This window comes from Pongo pygmaeus, chromosome 19, assembly GCF_028885625.2.
Source record: "Pongo pygmaeus isolate AG05252 chromosome 19, NHGRI_mPonPyg2-v2.0_pri, whole genome shotgun sequence".
In the NCBI taxonomy this organism is placed as follows: Eukaryota; Metazoa; Chordata; class Mammalia; order Primates; family Hominidae; genus Pongo; species Pongo pygmaeus.
In genome coordinates, this window is record NC_072392.2 from 72,829,051 (window position 1) to 72,845,511 (window position 16,461).

Genomic DNA, 16,461 nt, shown 5'->3' on the forward strand with positions numbered 1-16,461 from the left:
TGGACAACCCCCTGGCTGGCGTGCCTCTTTGGCAGGGTGCTCTTTGCCCCATGGGGTGGGATCCAGAGCTGCAGACAGGCCCCCAGGCTTGGCCAACGAACAGACCAGGTTCGGGGAGGGTGTTGGGAAAGAGTGGACGGGGTGGTTCCCCTTACCTTGCAGCCCCCAGACCCTCCCCCATCCCTCCCAGGTGGTCGGGACTCTTGATCTTAGCTCTTGGTGCTGTCTGTTCGGCTGTCTTCCCTGCCTCTCCCCAGGCACCTGCATCCTCCCTTGGCACCTGCTGCCAGGCTAGGAAGAGCAAAAACAATCCCAGTTGGCGTAGTGTCAGGGAGTCTCCGCCCTCCTCCCAGGTTTCCTCCTCCCAGGCACCTCCCCTGGACCCGCCCCCATCTGCCCAAGATAATTTTAGTTTCCTTGGGCCTGGAATCTGGACACACAGGGCTCCCCACGCCCCTGACTTCTCTGTCCGAAGTCGGGACACCCTCCTACCACCTGTAGAGGAGCGGGAGTGGATCTGAAATAAAATCCAGGAATCTGGGGGTTCCTAGACGGAGCCAGACTTCGGAACGGGTGTCCTGCTACTCCTGCTGGGGCTCCTCCAGGTAAGGGGACCGAGATCGGTCTCAGACGACAGCCTGCCAGGCAACCCCCAGCCGCACCAGGGCCCCAGGCTGTGCCCGTCTCCGGCTGAACTGGCGGCGGCCCAGGTGGGCGGATTGGAGCCACCTGGCTCTCCCCCTCCCCCGCTCGGTGATGTCAGGCCAGGGGCGGGGGCTGGAGGGGGACAGGTAGTTAAGGGCCTGGCGTCTCCCTCCCTGAAGACGTGGTCCCAGCCGGGTGTCCTGACGCTCGGGGTTCAGGTAAGAACCCAAGCGGGCATTCATCCTTTGGGGGCAGGCACGGCCGGTCTGGAGGCCAAAAGGGCTGCGTCTCCTGATGGGTTGCTCGGCCTCCCACTTTTCTCTTTTCTTTCCATCTCCCACCCCACCCCCTCCTCCCCACCCGCCCTCTTTTTGTCCCCATCCTGGTTTCCAGCCCTCCTCGTTCCCTCCCTGTACACCTCCCTGCAGCCAGCCAGCAGCTAAGAATGAGAAGGAAGACCTGATTCTCTCCTCCGACTTGGCTTTCCCGCTGAAACTAGCCCCTCCCCGCACACCCGGGGAGAGCCGCCCTCACTCCCTGGCTCGCCCAGGTTACCCCAGTTTGGGTTTCCCCAAGTCTCTAAGACAGACGTCTCCGCGGGCTGCGGGGAGATGTGGGGAGGGCCCCCTCCACTTTGGAGGGCAGTGAAGGAGAGGGATCCTCTAAATTGTCGAGGCTCCATCTCTCCAGATTGTATGCCCTTCTCAGCAGCACCGCCTCCGGCCCTCCGATGGGGAAGTGGAGGCCGAGTGAGCCGGGGTCCTCCCGGCTTCAGCATGAAATGGGCAGGAAGGCTGGAAGGGTGTATGAGGGGCTCCGCAGTGCGGTGGGGCCTGGGGAGAGTGGGGTGGGGGGTAGCAGATGGTTTCTTCTGCTTGATGAGGCTGGGAGAGACCCAGGTTCCCGGCCTGGGTCTCCCTGGCAGATTGAGGACAGAGAATGCACCTGCCGGCAAGGTGGAACGCCCCCCCCCCACACACTAGCCGCACTGCCCCCCAGGAATGCCCTCTTTTGGTCCGCCGGTCTTGGACTCTGCTCTCCCCTCTCCTGATATCCTGCTGTATGCGTGGTGGGGGGACCTCATGGAGGCGGGCAGCCTGTAATGATTAACCGCATAGACACTCTAGCATTCTTCCCGAATTAAACTTTAAAAGAGCTGCCCCGCCTTCTCCCATTGGGTATTTTTCCTCAGTGAGAGAGTGGGCGGGGCCTCAGAGTTCTGGGTCCTCCCTTATACTAGGAGTCATCCAGGGGTTTCTCACCTTCTCACCTGGGCCCTGCACCCTAAAAGGTTATAAGCCTCTCCCGTGGGGGCGGGGCGTGGAGTACTGGGCGGACGGGGGCTCTCCCGCCACATCCAGGCCCCTGGCCCAGGCCTCAGTCCCGCAAGCCCTTCCCCCTGCTCTGGGAAGCAGAGTTGTTTTCTGTTGGCTCTGAACACCCGGCCCCGCCACCCGCCCTTAGGGCCAGCCAGGTGGAGCGTGATTCAGGAAGTAAACAAGGAGGTTGGGAGGACAGGAACGCGGGTGGGGCTGGAGCCACTGCGGGAGGAGGCAGCTGGGAAGCCACTGCGGGAGTTACCTCGTTGAGGGGACAAACTGATTTTGGGGGTCGGTGTTTCCAACCGAAGCCTTCCCGGGGCCTCAGTTTGAAAACTCCAGATCTCTAAGCTGCCAGGCCCACACCCAGGACCCCTTCTTCCTCCCTGCTCACCCCATTGGTCTTGACGATTCCACCCGCCTCCAGCCTTAGAAGGGGCTGAAGGGCACGGTTGGGGGGCTCTGAAGGCAAACCCCAGCCTTGGGCTGGCCCTCTCTGATCTCTGAGGCCAGGCTCTAATGTGATTCGAATCCACTTCTAACCCCTTCCAAGCACTGCCCTCCCAAATTCTCTGCTCCTCTCCCCACCCCACTGTTGGTCTTTGAGTTTGAGACAGGCGTGGCCCCCTGCAGCCTGGAATGAAGTCACTAGGGCTGTTTGGAGACCGGGGCTGTTTGGAGGTTAGACTGGGGTGGGAGTGGGGGATTGTGTTCTGGTATTGAGGTGCTGGTGTCTTTTGCTAGCGGGTGGTGGGTGTGTCTTGCCCCTCCTGGCAGGACCCTGAGCCCCCTCCCTGGCCTCTCATCCTGTCCGTCTTCTTGAGTGTTTTCCCTTTCCACTCCTGCTCCTGTGGTACCCCTCTGGCCGGGACACCCAGGAGAATGTGTCAGGAGGAACTTCATCCACACAGGGCAGGGGCTCTGAGCGATGCTTTGGGTGGGGAGGGGCACCGCTGGGATGCTGGCTTCTCTCCAAATGGGCCTCTGAATCCAGGCCGGGCATTGCCTCTCTCCTTCCCAGGTGAGGGACTCCCTGGCGAGGTGGTGGTTTGGGACTGGGGGTGAGAGCAGATCGCAGGTCCCACCTGGCCTGGAGCTAGGCCGAGGGTGGGGAGGAGGAGGTGATGTCAGAGGAGCCTCAGGCCCCACATCCTCCTCCCCCATCCTGTTCCCAGCCCCGTGCCTCCCCCATTCCGCTCTGGCTACCAGTGGGTTGGGGAGTTGGGGGGAGGGTAGAGGCAGGGCTGTTTTTGTTTCTCCTAAGCCAGGAAGTTGTGTGGATGAGTCAAGGTTGAATGGAGAGCCCTAGGCAGTGTTGTCCCGCCTGCCCTGACTCACCTGTCCCCCAGATCCCCTGATGCCCTCACTGAAGGGTCAGGTGCCTGCTCCCTCCTGAGGGGTCAATCCCAGGTGCCCCAGGTGGCCTCATAGTACTGGCCCAGTGTTTGGAGAACAGGCTGGGGGCTGGGATTGCAGGTTCTCCCGGGTCTCAGCCCGGCCAAAGGGGTCTGCTGGGTTCCTACGGAGGAGGAGCCAGCCCCACCTCCACCTCTAGTGCTCGTCTTTGCCCACTGTCCTGTCTTTACTTGTCTTGAGTGTCTGTGCAGCCCCTATAAGTGATAAGACATGGATGAGATTGGCCTTGTCTGGGGGTACCAGGTGCCCTCGGACAAATGGGTGGATAGGACAGGTGCACAGTAATGGATGATGCGGCCCCCTCACAGTGCTGAGAGGGAGGCGTTCAGTGAGAATGTGGAAAGCCAGGAACGCTTCTCAGAGGAGGTGGCTCTAGCACTGGGGCTTCAGGAAAGAGTTGGGCAGGAGGATGGCCTGGGGAGAGTACGCAAGTTTTGGGGGCTGCTGGGGTCAGGACCCCCACCCCAGGCCCTGCTCTCCCCGTTGCACTGCAGTGGAGCTGGCTCTCCCGCCTTTCTGGCTCCCATCCTTCCCCACCTCCTTCTCCCCTCTGCATCACTCATCACTTGGGCAGGCCAAACTTCGCCAAGTATGAACAGGCTCTGGCAACTGGATCTGGCAACAAAGTGCTGGAAAAACCCGGGGCACAGCCCAGCGCAGTGAGTGCCCCACGCGTGGAGGCAAAGGAGTGGGCCTTTGCCCTGACCCTGAGGGCTGAGCCTGAGAGTCTGTGGGTCATGAAATCTGTTGTGACCACCAGGCTTGTGGTGGGTGGACCCTCAGCTCTTCCTGTGAGCAACTTTGTGCTAAAGAAAGAGCACTGGAGCCGGGCGTGGTGGCTCACGCCTGTAATCCCAGCACTTTGGGAGGCCAAGGCGGGCGGATCAGGAGTTCGAGACCAGCCTGGCCAACATGGTGAAACCCTATCTCTACTAAAAATACAAAAATTAGCTGGGTGTGGTGGCATGCACCTGTAATCCCAGTTACTCGGGAGGTTAAGACATGAGAATCGCTTGAACCCAGGAGGTGGAGGTTGCAGTGAGCGGAGATGACGCCGCTGCAAAAAAAAAAAAAAAAAAAAAGAAAAAAACAGAAAGAGCACTGGACTTGGAGTCTAAACACAGGTTCTACTCCTGGCTCACCTGTGACTGAGGGCAAGAATGCTTCCTTCTCAGAGACTCGGTGTCCCCTTTTGTAAAATGAGGCTTATTCTATCCTTCCCCAAGGGTTTCAGGGAAACTCCAGTTAGAGCAGTGAGGTGCTAGGTAAACTCCGAGGGGCACCCTAACAGCCGTGTGAGGTGGGGAGGTCTGAATTTTCTCATCCCCTCTCCCCAGGACAAGGGCACACAACTGGTTCCATTAAGGCCCTCTCTCGCTCAGACGCCATGGAGCTGGATCTGTCTCCACCTCATCTTGGCAGCTCTCCGGAAGACCTTTGCCCAGCCCCCGGGACCCCTCCTGGGACTCCCCGGCCCCCTGATACCCCTCTGCCTGAGGAGGTAAAGAGGTCCCAGCCTCTCCTCATCCCAACCACCGGCAGGTACGATGGGGCGTGGGGCTTGGGGGAGGTCAGTGCTGGATAATACACAGAGGCTTGCAGGCAGCTGCTCCCTTCCCCACACCTCTCTCCCTTTTACTTCTTGCCACAGGAAACTTCGAGAGGAGGAGCGGCGTGCCACCTCCCTCCCCTCTATCCCCAACCCCTTCCCTGAGCTCTGCAGTCCTCCCTCACAGAGCCCCATTCTCGGGGGCCCCTCCAGTGCAAGGGGGCTGCTCCCCCGCGATGCCAGCCGCCCCCATGTGAGTTGTCCCTCAGAAGGGAAGGGAGGGATGCAGGGGTTCTGGTTCTGTGGGAGATACACAGCCGCTTCCATGGAGGCGGGGGATCTTGGTTAGGAGTCCCTGAGGGTCTAGCAGGTGCGGAAAGGGATGGAATCACCCTTTGCCTCCCCTCAAGTCGTGTGCAATTCCTGGGGCACAGGTAGTAAAGGTGTACAGTGAAGATGGGGCCTGCAGGTCTGTGGAGGTGGCGGCAGGTGCCACAGCTCGCCACGTGTGTGAAATGCTGGTGCAGCGAGCTCACGCCTTGAGCGACGAGACCTGGGGGCTGGTGGAGTGCCACCCCCACCTAGCACTGGGTAAGTCAGGTGCATGGAACCACCCGGGCCGGGAGATGATGCCTTGCATCTTGGACTCGGCATGTGGCTCATCCAGGGGATCTGGTTGGTCTCCAATAACCCCTGCTTTTTGCCCTTGACCCCAGAGCGGGGTTTGGAGGACCACGAGTCCGTGGTGGAAGTGCAGGCTGCCTGGCCCGTGGGCGGAGATAGCCGCTTCGTCTTCCGGAAAAACTTCGCCAAGTACGAACTGTTCAAGAGCTCCCCAGTGAGTGCATGAGGGCTGTCTGGGCGCTGGGATGCCCTGATCCTCAACCTGGATGCTGGAGCCCTGAACCCTGACACTTGTCTACCCACAGCACTCCCTGTTCCCAGAAAAAATGGTCTCCAGCTGTCTCGATGCACACACTGGTATATCCCATGAAGACCTCATCCAGGTGGGGGGACCCCCCATTTCACTGCATATTCGCAACTCCCCAGCACTGGCCAGTGCTTCTCTGCCCTTAAGTCCTGTGCCTCCTCTCTATGTGGTAGAAAGAGCCAAATCACAGTCCTGTGTGACTGGGGACAATCACTTTCCCTGCCTGAGCATCAGTTTCTTCTGTTAAATGGGGGCGAGAAATGCATGTGGGGTATTTCCTTGTAAAAACCTGAGGGTGGGCTGGGCACGGTGGCTCATGCCTGTAATCCCAACACTTTGGGAGGCTGAGGTGGGAGGATTACTTAAGCCTAGAAGTTTGAGACCAGCCTGGGCAACATGAGACCTCGTCTCTCCAGAAAAAAAAAAAAATGGCCAGGAATGGTGGCATGAGCCTGTGGTCCCAGGTGCTTGGGAGGCTGAGGTGGGAGGATCACTTGAGCTCGGGAGGTCGAGGTTGCAGTGAGCTGCGATCGTGCCACCGCACTAGCATGAGACCCTGTCTCAAAAAGAAAAAGATAAAGAAAAACATCCTGGTGGTAGAGGGGAAGGGAGGAGGTCAGACCTCTCACTCTCCTCTGCTCTCCTCTGGCTCAGAACTTCCTGAATGCTGGCAGCTTTCCTGAGATCCAGGGCTTTCTGCAACTGCGGGGTTCAGGACGGAAGCTTTGGAAACGCTTTTTCTGCTTCTTGCGCCGATCTGGCCTCTATTACTCCACCAAGGGCACCTCTAAGGTGAGGTCTTGAGGGTGCCAGCCCCAGCCCCTCCAGTCCCTGGTCCTTTTAGAAGTTGCCCCTTCTCTGCTGGAACCCCTGAGCCCTTCTCCCCCTGGGCCCCCCAGGCCAGCCACCTCCAGTTTACCATCTCTCCCTACATCCTTGCCTAGCTCACCTGCCCAGGGAGGTAGCAGGAGAAAAGATGACCTTAGTTTAAGTCCTGGCTCTACTTCTATTTGCTGTGTGACCCTGGGCACTCCCCTGCCCCTCGCTGGTCCTGAAATCTCCCCACCTGGCTTGTGGGGGGAGGTAATAGTGGGCGGGGTCCACCTGTACCAAGTCCTGCTCACTCGTGCTGCTTAGGATCCGAGGCACCTGCAGTACGTGGCAGATGTGAACGAGTCCAACGTGTACATGGTGACGCAGGGCCGCAAGCTCTACGGGATGCCCACCGACTTCGGTTTCTGTGTCAAGGTGAAGACCTGGCCAGGCCTGGCCCCTGGCCTGGGGAAGCAGGAACTGCTCAGGCCCCTGGATCCTGTCCGGGGCTTCTGAGCCCCAATTCAGATGCCTAGACTCCTCTCCCTGCACCCTAGCCTGCTGGAAACTCCCTGGATTCTGCTCTACTCTGTGGAGCAGGGACAGATGTGTAGTCCTAAAGGCAGATACGGGACCAGTCAATTTCCTCTCTCTGCAGCCCAACAAGCTTCGAAATGGCCATAAGGGGCTTCGGATCTTCTGCAGTGAAGACGAGCAGAGCCGCACCTGCTGGCTGGCTGCCTTCCGCCTCTTCAAGGTGAGACCCTGGGAGTGGCATGGGGGGCTGGCCTGGCCAGAGGGATCCCCAGCTCTGCCCTCAGGAAGTCGCAGGGATGAGGAGGGCATCACAGCCTTGCTCTCTGATAACCCCCAGTCCAAGCCTGAAGTTATAGGAAGCGCCCATCAAAGGCAGAAACACAGCCCTGGTCTGGGCAAGTCCTGGTCTGAGGGGGGGGTCACAGCCATGCCCCCAGGACCTCTCGACCTCAAACTCTTTCTCTCCCCACCCCCAGTACGGGGTGCAGCTGTACAAGAATTACCAGCAGGCACAGTCTCGCCATCTGCATCCATCTTGTTTGGGCTCCCCACCCTTGGTGAGTGTGCACAAGGGGATGGGAGGGTGGGCACGCAGGCCCTGTCTTACGGGTACCTGGGCCCTGTTCTGACCTCTCCCCTCTCCTTCCATCTCCAGAGAAGTGTCTCAGATAATACCCTGGTGGCCATGGACTTCTCTGGCCATGCTGGGCGTGTCATCGAGAACCCCCGGGAGGCTCTGAGTGTGGCCCTGGAGGAGGCCCAGGCCTGGAGGGTGAGGCCTGCTGCCTGTGGGTGTGTTTGTGCTGGGGACCCACTCTCTGGGTGGGATCCCTGAAATAGGAGGGAGGAAGAGGGGGTGGGGGGAGGCCCCCGGCTGGGAAGAAGTGCTCTACCTTCCTGAGGTACTGGGTAATGCCCCCAAGCACGCCCCGACTCTCCCGTATCTCCCACTGCTCCGCAGAAGAAGACAAACCACCGCCTCAGCCTGCCCACGCCGGCCTCCGGCACCAGCCTCAGTGCAGGTGGGTGACGGCCCCGAGTCCTGGGGCGGGGGCTGCCTCGACTTCTCTTTGCATTCCCAGCGGGGAGTAGATGGTATAGGGGTCCCCTCCCCAAAGTGACCGCCCATGTCCTTCCCCACCGCAGCCATCCACCGCACCCAACTCTGGTTCCACGGGCGCATTTCCCGTGAGGAGAGCCAGCGGCTTATTGGACAGCAGGGCTTGGTAGACGGGTAAGGGGCAGGGCCGGGCAACAGACCCAGGGATAAGAGAGACCGGGGTCCAGGTGGCAGCCATGGGTCCTTGGGTAATGCTGCCCCACCTCCTGTCTTCTGGCAGCCTGTTCCTGGTCCGGGAGAGTCAGCGGAACCCCCAGGGCTTTGTCCTCTCTTTGTGCCACCTGCAGAAAGTGAAGCATTATCTCATCCTGCCGGTGAGCTTCCCTGCATCCCCGGAGTCCTGCAATGAGACACAGGACTCCCAGCAACCTGTCCTCCTCACCAGGCCCCTCCAGAGGCTCCCTGGCCCCCAGTGCATCTCCCTTTTCCCTGCACAAGAAGTGGGAGGCTGAGTACGGTGGCTCACACCTGTAATCCCAGCACTTGGGATGGACGGCCAAAGTGGGAGAATGGTTTGAGCCCAGGAGTTCGAGACCAGCCTGGGCAACACAGGGAGACCCCCATCTCCACAAATAATTTAAAAATGAGCCCGGCATGGTGGTGCACACCTGTAGTCCCAGCTACTTAGGAGGCTGAGGTGGGAGCATTGCTTGAGCCCAGAGGGTCAAGGCTGCAGTGAGCCATGGTGGCACCACCACACTCCAGCCTGGATGACACAGTGAGAAAACTGTCTCAAAAAAAAGAAAAGAAAAAGAAAAAAGAAAAGAATAAAAGGAGATGGGTGGGGCCCTGGCCCAGGAGGGAGCTTCCCAAGCCTCGGGCCCCTCCCTGAACTTCCACCCCTTCTCCTGTACCCCAGAGCGAGGAGGAGGGCCGCCTGTACTTCAGCATGGATGATGGCCAGACCCGCTTCACTGACCTGCTGCAGCTCGTGGAGTTCCACCAGCTGAACCGTGGCATCCTGCCGTGCTTGCTGCGCCATTGCTGCACGCGGGTGGCCCTCTGACCAGGCCATGGACTGGCTCATGCCTCAGCCCGCCTTCAGGCTGCCCGCCGCCCCTCCACCCATCCAGTGGCCTCTGGGGCGCGGCAGCGGGGGACGGGATGAGGAGCGGGAGGGTTCCGCCACTCCAGTTTTCTCCTCTGCTTCTTTGCCTCCCTCATATAGAAAACAGCCCCCACTCCAGTCCACTCCTGACCCCTCTCCTCAAGGGAAGGCCTAGGGTGGCCCCCTCTCCTTCTCCTAGCTCCGGAGGTGCTGCTCTAGGGCAGGGCATTATGGGAGAAGTGGGGGCAGCCCAGGCGGTTTCACACCCCACACTTTGTACAGACTGAGAGACCAGTTGATCTGCTCTGTTTTATACTAGTGACAATAAAGATTATTTTTTGATATACCTATGAGTTCTGTCTGGCAAGGCCTGGCTGGCTGAATCAAGAAGGGAACCAGAGCTGGACGTGGTGGCTCACGCCTGTAATCCCAGCACTTTGGGAGGCCAAGGTGGGAAAATCGCTTGAGTCCAGGAGTTTGAGACCAGCCTGGGCAACATGGCAAGACCCTGTCCCTACAAAAAATAAAAAAATGAGCCGGGCATGGTGGTGTGCACCTGTAGTCCCAGCTACTCGGAAGGCTGAGGTGGGAGGATCCCTTGTCCCTTGATCCTGGGATGTCAAGGCTGCAGTGAACTGAGATTGCGCCACTGCACTCAGCCTGGGTGACAGAGTGAGACCCTGTCTGGAAAAAAAAGGGGGAGAGACCCGGAGAGGTGGGCACCTGTGGAGGCCTTGGTGAAAGTGTCAAATGGATCGAGGCCATGTCCCAGCCTGCTGGATGTTCCTCAAGGGAAGGAGTGGTCGTGGTTATCTGAGAGTTGCCAGTGCCCACCATGCAGCTTGACACATAGTGGGCGCCCAGTCATTGCTAATTAAGTAAGTGAATGGACAAGAGACCATCATCCCAGAGAGATTTTCTGACAGTGTAAGTCTAGAGAGGTAACTAACAGGGCCTGGGAGTTGGAGATGAGTCCAACAGCATGCTTGTCCTCTGCTAGTCCTGGACTAGCTGGTGGGACAGTCGGCCCCAGCATGCACACAGTTATGCATCCAGCCCCACCACCAAGACACAGAACGGCCCCATCGCCCCCGACAAGTCCCTGTGCCCCCTACTATCAGCCATGCTCCCTCCTACCCAACCTGAAACCTCCTTTCTGTCCTAGTTCTGCCCCTTCCAGAAATCCATATAAATGGAGCCTGCTAGCATTCAGCCCTCTGCATCTGGCTTCCATCTCCAACACATCCTTCAGCACCCAGAGTGATCTTTCCCAAATATAAATTCACCACTCCCGGCAGGGCGCTGTGGCTCACACCTGTAATCCCAGCCAGCACTTTGGGAGGCCGAGGTGGGCAGATCACGAGGTCAGGAGTTTGAGACCAGCCTGGCCAACATGGCAAAACCCCATCTCTACTAAAAATACAAAAATTAGCCAGGCATGGTGGTGGGCACCTGTAATCCCAGCTACTAGGGAGGCTGAGGCAGGAGAATCGCTTGAACCCGGGAGGCAGAGGTTGCAGTGAGCCGAGATCATGCCATTGCACTCCAGCCTGGGCAACAAGAGCAAGACTCAGTCTCAAAAAAAAAAAAGACAGATGTCTGGCCTCTGCCCACTGCTCATGCCAGTCTATGTTTTTGTCTCAGAGGTTTTTTTGTTTTGTTTTTTGAGATGGAGTCTCACTCTGTTGCACAAGCTGGAATGCAGTGGCCCGATCTCAGCTCACTAAAACCTCCACCTCCTGGGTTCAAGTGATTCTCTTGCCTCATCCTCCTAAGTAACTGGGATTACAGGTGCTTGCCACCACGCCTGGCTAATTTTTTGTATTTGTGGTAGAGACGGGGTTTCACCATGTTGGCCAGGCTGGCCTTGAACTCCTGACCTCAAGTGATCCACTCACCTTGGCCTCCTAAAGTGCTGGGATTACAGACCCAAGCCACTGCGCCTGACCTTGTCTTAAGAGTTTTTTAGTTTGAGCTCTTACCTGATGGGAGCTCTTTAATAAATGTATCAGACTGACTGCACCTGAACTTGCTGCTTAACTCAGGAGACAGACCCTCCTGCAGACATGTGAACCCCAACTAGTCATTGTTTTTGTCACAACACCAAACCTGAATCTGATTCCTTGGATTCAACAACTAGTTTACGGGAAATACAAGGGAAACAATGACAAAAATCCAGATTGGGAAATTCTACAGAACAGATAACCCAGTTTCTTCTTCAACAGCAACAAAATTACAAGAAAAGATGGGCAATCTCTAGAGTTCAAGAAATTTAGACATATATCTACCAAATGATGAGTTGACCTTTGATTCAAATCCAAACTAACTGTAAAAAGCATTTATGAGCAATTGGGGGAAATTTGAATTCTGATCAGATATTCAATGATATTAAGGGATTATGGCTAACTTTCTAAGGCATAATCATGGTATTTCGGTTATGGTTTTTTCTAAGTCTTTATCTTTAAGAAATTCATTATGAAGTACTTAAAGGTGAAATCACATGATGTCTCAGCTTTGTTTTTGTTCCTTTTCTTTTTTTTTTTTCAACTTTTATTTTAGATTCAGGGAGTACATGTGCAGGTTTATTACCTGGGTATATTGAGTAATGCTGAAGCTTTGTTTTTAAAATAACCCAGAGGTGGCCGGGCACAGTGGGTCATGCCTGTAATCCCAGTACTTTGGGAGCTGAGGTGGGAGGAGTTTGAGACCAGCCTGGGCAACATAGTGAGGACCTCTCTCTACAAAAATAAAAAATAAAAAATTAGCCAGGTGTGGTGACATGCATCTGTGGTCCCAGCTACCTGGGAGGCTGGGGTGAGAGGCTCATTTGAGCCCAGGAAGTCGAGGCTGGTGCGAGCCATGATTGCATCACTGCACTCCAGCCTGGGCCACAGAACATGACCTTGTCTCAAAAAATAAAAAGAAAAAAATAAAATCCAGAGGTTAAAGGAGAGGGTGTGGGCATAGTCATGGTGTGGCCATGAGTTGACATTGGTTGTCGATATTGGTTGAAGCTTGGTGACAGGTACTGGGTATGTGGGGATTTGTTAAATTATCCTCTCCACCTTTGTATATGCTTGGATATTCTATTATATATTGATATATTTTAATGGAGAGCCCCTCCTCAAATCTTTGGGACTGACTGGGCAGGAGGTGGTGAGACGCTGTTTTGTAGGTGAGGAAACTGACGGCCCAGTGGGCAGCCTGGCCCCAGATCACAGTGGGAGAGCCAAGATTCCAACCCAGGTCTGAGGACCAGGTCTGGGCATGTTCTGCTTCCCCTGTCTGGCTGACGTCCAGGTGGTATTCCTCAGCCACAGTGACAGCAACAGTGGCCTACTGGGGTCCTCCCTTAGAGAGCCCCTCCCTTCCCTGCAGCCTTGGTCTCTGGCCTGGAGGGTTGTCCTGAGGTGACCTTGAGACCATGCAGCCTCTGCAGTGAGCCCCTGGGCTGGGTCTGGCAGACCAGACCTGGCAGCCACTCCTGACCAAGGCACCCCCATCCTTGGCTAACTCCAGGCTGGGAAGCTGGGACCAGGTCCAGCAGACAGAGGTACGCAGAGAGGTCTCATGCACACCCCAGCCTGGGACCTCCTGGGAATCCGCTAGAAGAACTTACTGCAGCCCAAGGGCAGGAAGGGTGGCAGATTTTGCTTCTTTTTAGCAGGACTGGAGGCAGGACCCAGTGCAACCTGCTGCCTGCCACCTGCCATGGTTCCCAGAGCCATCCCCACCACAGGCTGCGGCTTGAGCACCGAACAGGGCAGTGTCAGCTGTGTGGCTGGCCATGGGTGCCCAGGGCCACCTCCGAGGTGTGGGTGCCAGGGTTCCAGGCTGGAGTGAGAGTAAACGGGTCAAGATGAGTCACCTCTTCAGCATGTCCAGGGTTCAGACTGCACGAAAAAAGGGCCCAGTGTCCCTTCACAGCGTGAGGCACTGGGCAGGGACAAAGCCTCTTTGTCAATCAGCTAATTGGAGACTGTGAGACAGATGTCCTTCCCACTTTACAAATGGGAAACTGACGCTCAGGGAAAGACAGGGACTCACCTGCGACAGGGGTCGCAGAGGGAGTTCAGGACAGAGGCCAGACTCAGCCCAGTGGCAGGTGGTGAAATGCAGCCCTGCCCTGCTCTAGCCTTTGTTCTCTGCCCCCTCCCTTCTCAGTGCTGGCCACAGTGAGGGACCTAGGCTGCTGGGAGCCCTTAGAGGGGGCAGCATTTGGCCCTGATCTGGCTACCTGAGACCAGCAGCAGCCCATTCTTGGTGAGTGTCTGAGATTTCTGGCTTTTTGGAGATGTAGCTGCTAAGAGTTTGGGGGGACAGGGACCCTCGCAGGGCCAGCTCACAGTGGGACCCCTGGGTAAGATCCCCCAGCTCTGAGGATGTAGGAAGGATGCTGCTCTCAGAGACTGCAGCATGACCTACAGTGGTCAGAAAGGACTGCCAAGGACAGCTGCAGTGCTAGATCGGGGAGGCTTGTGGTTCTGAGAAAATCTGGGCTGGTGGTAGGGGAAGCAGGGGCTTCTCTGGGGGACAGGGTGGGGGCTGGGACCTCAGATACTGTCTTTTCAAAATTGATCTATTGGGTTTCATTCTAAAATTATATGTGCTTATTAAAAACATTTCAGAAAAAAACTTGAGGGCAAAGGGGAAATTCCTCATCATCTTTCCATGCAGAGGAGGACCCAGTACTGAGAGAGGGTCAGGGCCCACATCTGGGGAGCTGACGCGAAGTGCTGCCTGCCATGCATCACACGTTCCAGCTTCCCGGGACCAGTGTGGCTGGTGGGAGCCGCGTGCCAGGGCACATTGCCATCCTTGGCAGCACCATGGGCCTTTAGGATAGGGGTTCTGTGGAGGGTGTGGCTAGAGCGTTGGCCTCCCTGCCTGCTCAAGTGTGGAGGGGAGGGAGGACTGCTGCCAACGCTCTGGACTCTGGGATGGGGGTGGGCATGATTCTAGGGGAGCCCACCTCTCTGGGCGGGGCATCCAGACAAAGCCCTGGCCACTTCTGCAACACCCAAGTTCACGGGTGGTGGACAGGCCCGAGAGTTCAACATCAGGTCAGGGACGCTGCCTGGCTCCTTCCTTGGGCGCCAGTGCCAGACACCCTGACGAGGGAGGAAGAGAGGAAGGACACGACGCAGAAAGGGGAGCCCAAAGCCACTTGGAAGGATTCTTTCTTCCAAACTATACACATAGGCAGTTTTCTAACTCCTTCCCAGAGCCCAGGGGTTCTGGCAGGGGCTTGAGGGGCAGGTTGGGGTGGTGATGGGGGATGCATTGCCTTTCTATCTGGAACTTGAGCCTTATGGTACATTCAGGAAAAAGGCTTGAACCAGTGAAGTACTGATCTGGTCCAACAGACAGAAAGAGGGCCCAGAGAGGTCAGGGCTTGGTGCACAGTGGTGGGGGTTCTGCAGAGACTGCTTTCCTGTCCTGTGCTGTTGGCAGAACCTCAGCTTTGGGACTTGAGGGGGAGTATGCAGTGGCAATTAGGACAAAGGACTCTGAGCTCTCAGTTGAGTTGGGGGAGGAGAGAAAAGAAGGAGTTGGATCCTGGGGGAGTTGGATATTGCAGACTGGACTCCAGAGCCTGGGGATGTGGGCGATCCTGGGGTGTGGGCGATCCTGGGGTGTGGGGAGGAGGGGCTGAGGCTGCTCCACAAGTGTTCTCGAGGTTCTCCATACAGGAAGGGGCGGTGTGGGGAAATGGGGATGAGGCCTGAAATTCAATCCCATGTGGGTTGAGTTATGATGTCATCTGACACCCTCTCACAGGGCTGCATCTACCCCAAGGAAGGGGCAAGTTTTTCTTTGATGGGCACCCGGGGGGGCTGTTTAGCTGGAGCTGCGTTTTTTTTGTTTCGCTTTTTTTGTTTTTGTGTTTTTTTTGAGAGTTGTGCTCTGTGGCCCAGGCTGGAGTGCAATGGTGTGATCTCGGTTTACCGCAACCTCCGCCTCCTGGGTTCAAGCAATTCTCCTGCCTCAGCCTCCCCAGTAGCTGGGATTACAGACATACCCAGCAATTTTGTATTTTTAGTAGAGATGGGGTTTATCCACGTTGGTGAAGCTCGTCTGGAACTCCCGACTTCATGTGATCCGCCCGCCTCAGCCTTCCAAAGTGCTGGGATTACAGGTGTGAGCCACCGCGCCCGGCCTGGAGCTGCATTTTTGTTGTAAGCACTTTGTTCTTACTTGGATTAGGTTTATCTTAGGGTGGTCTGGCGCAGACTGAGGGAGATTGGAAGGCAGAAACCACCCCCTCAGGACAACTACGTGGATCTCCTTAGGGTCTGGGTAGTGGAACCGGGCCCTGTGACCTTGGAGTTGGAGGGGAAGCTGTAAGCAGGGATGGAACGGGCCACCCGCACCCTCACACAGCTGTGACCCAACAGGCAAGGTCATCCGCATTCACCTGCCCAACTCCCATGCCCCGAGTCCTGTCCTCCAGGGCATTCCTACTGGCACTACCCCAATTTCCCGAAAGATTCCAGGGATCTCTCTCTCTCTCTCTTTTTTTTTTGACAGTCTCACTCTGTTGCCCAGGCTGGAGTGCAGTGGCTGATCTCAGCTCACTGCAACCTCCACCCCCTGGGTTCAAGCGATTTTTCTGCCTCAGCCTCCCGAGTAGCTTGGGATTACAGGCGTGCGCCACCACGCCCAGCTAATTTTTGTATTTTTAGTAGACGGGGTTTTGCCATGTTCGCCAGACTGATCTCAAACTCCTGACCTCAAGTGATCCTCCCGCTTTGGCCTCCCAAGGAAGGGTTCCTTCCTCCCAGGCTGAGGCACCCTGCCCCACACATCTACTGGAGGAACTTAGTGTTGGGGCCAGGGGGTGGCTGGGTAAGGCTGGATCCCAGACTTGTCAGGCCAGGTTGGGGTACGGGAGGATACACGGGGGACCCGTCTCCCAGCCGTTCTGGGCCGGTGCCTGAGGCTATCTGCCCCTCCGCCCGCCCTTCCGCCACCACGCAGGTCGCATGCGCGCGCCGGGGCCGACGGGCGCCAGGCTCCACCGAGCCACCGGCGGTCGTGGCGGCCCCTCGCGCCTCTGCGGAGGGAAGGCCGCCGGCTTCG

At 57.2% G+C, this 16,461-nt stretch overlaps 1 protein-coding gene across 5 annotated transcripts; it reads left to right on the top strand.

Annotated features, from left to right (window-relative positions):
• Window positions 1-410: 410 nt before the first annotated feature.
• Window positions 411-9,724, top strand: GRB7 (growth factor receptor bound protein 7). 5 transcript variants are annotated; one of them, XM_054457293.1, is made up of 15 exons: window positions 411-605; window positions 4,718-4,922; window positions 5,032-5,182; window positions 5,364-5,520; window positions 5,646-5,767; window positions 5,859-5,936; window positions 6,515-6,652; window positions 6,998-7,108; window positions 7,332-7,430; window positions 7,687-7,767; window positions 7,866-7,982; window positions 8,172-8,232; window positions 8,357-8,444; window positions 8,551-8,644; window positions 9,190-9,724. In XM_054457293.1, the coding sequence occupies exons 2-15, from the start codon at window positions 4,768-4,770 to the stop codon at window positions 9,334-9,336; spliced, it is 1,599 nt and encodes a 532-aa protein (XP_054313268.1). In that variant the 5' UTR covers window positions 411-605; window positions 4,718-4,767; the 3' UTR covers window positions 9,337-9,724. The 5 variants fall into 5 exon arrangements, with proteins under 5 accessions (XP_054313268.1, XP_054313269.1, XP_054313270.1 ...); XM_054457292.2 differs by lacking the exon at window positions 411-605 and adding an exon at window positions 648-863; XM_063655379.1 differs by lacking the exon at window positions 411-605 and adding an exon at window positions 2,622-4,039.
• The last annotated feature ends 6,737 nt before the right edge of the window (window positions 9,725-16,461 follow it).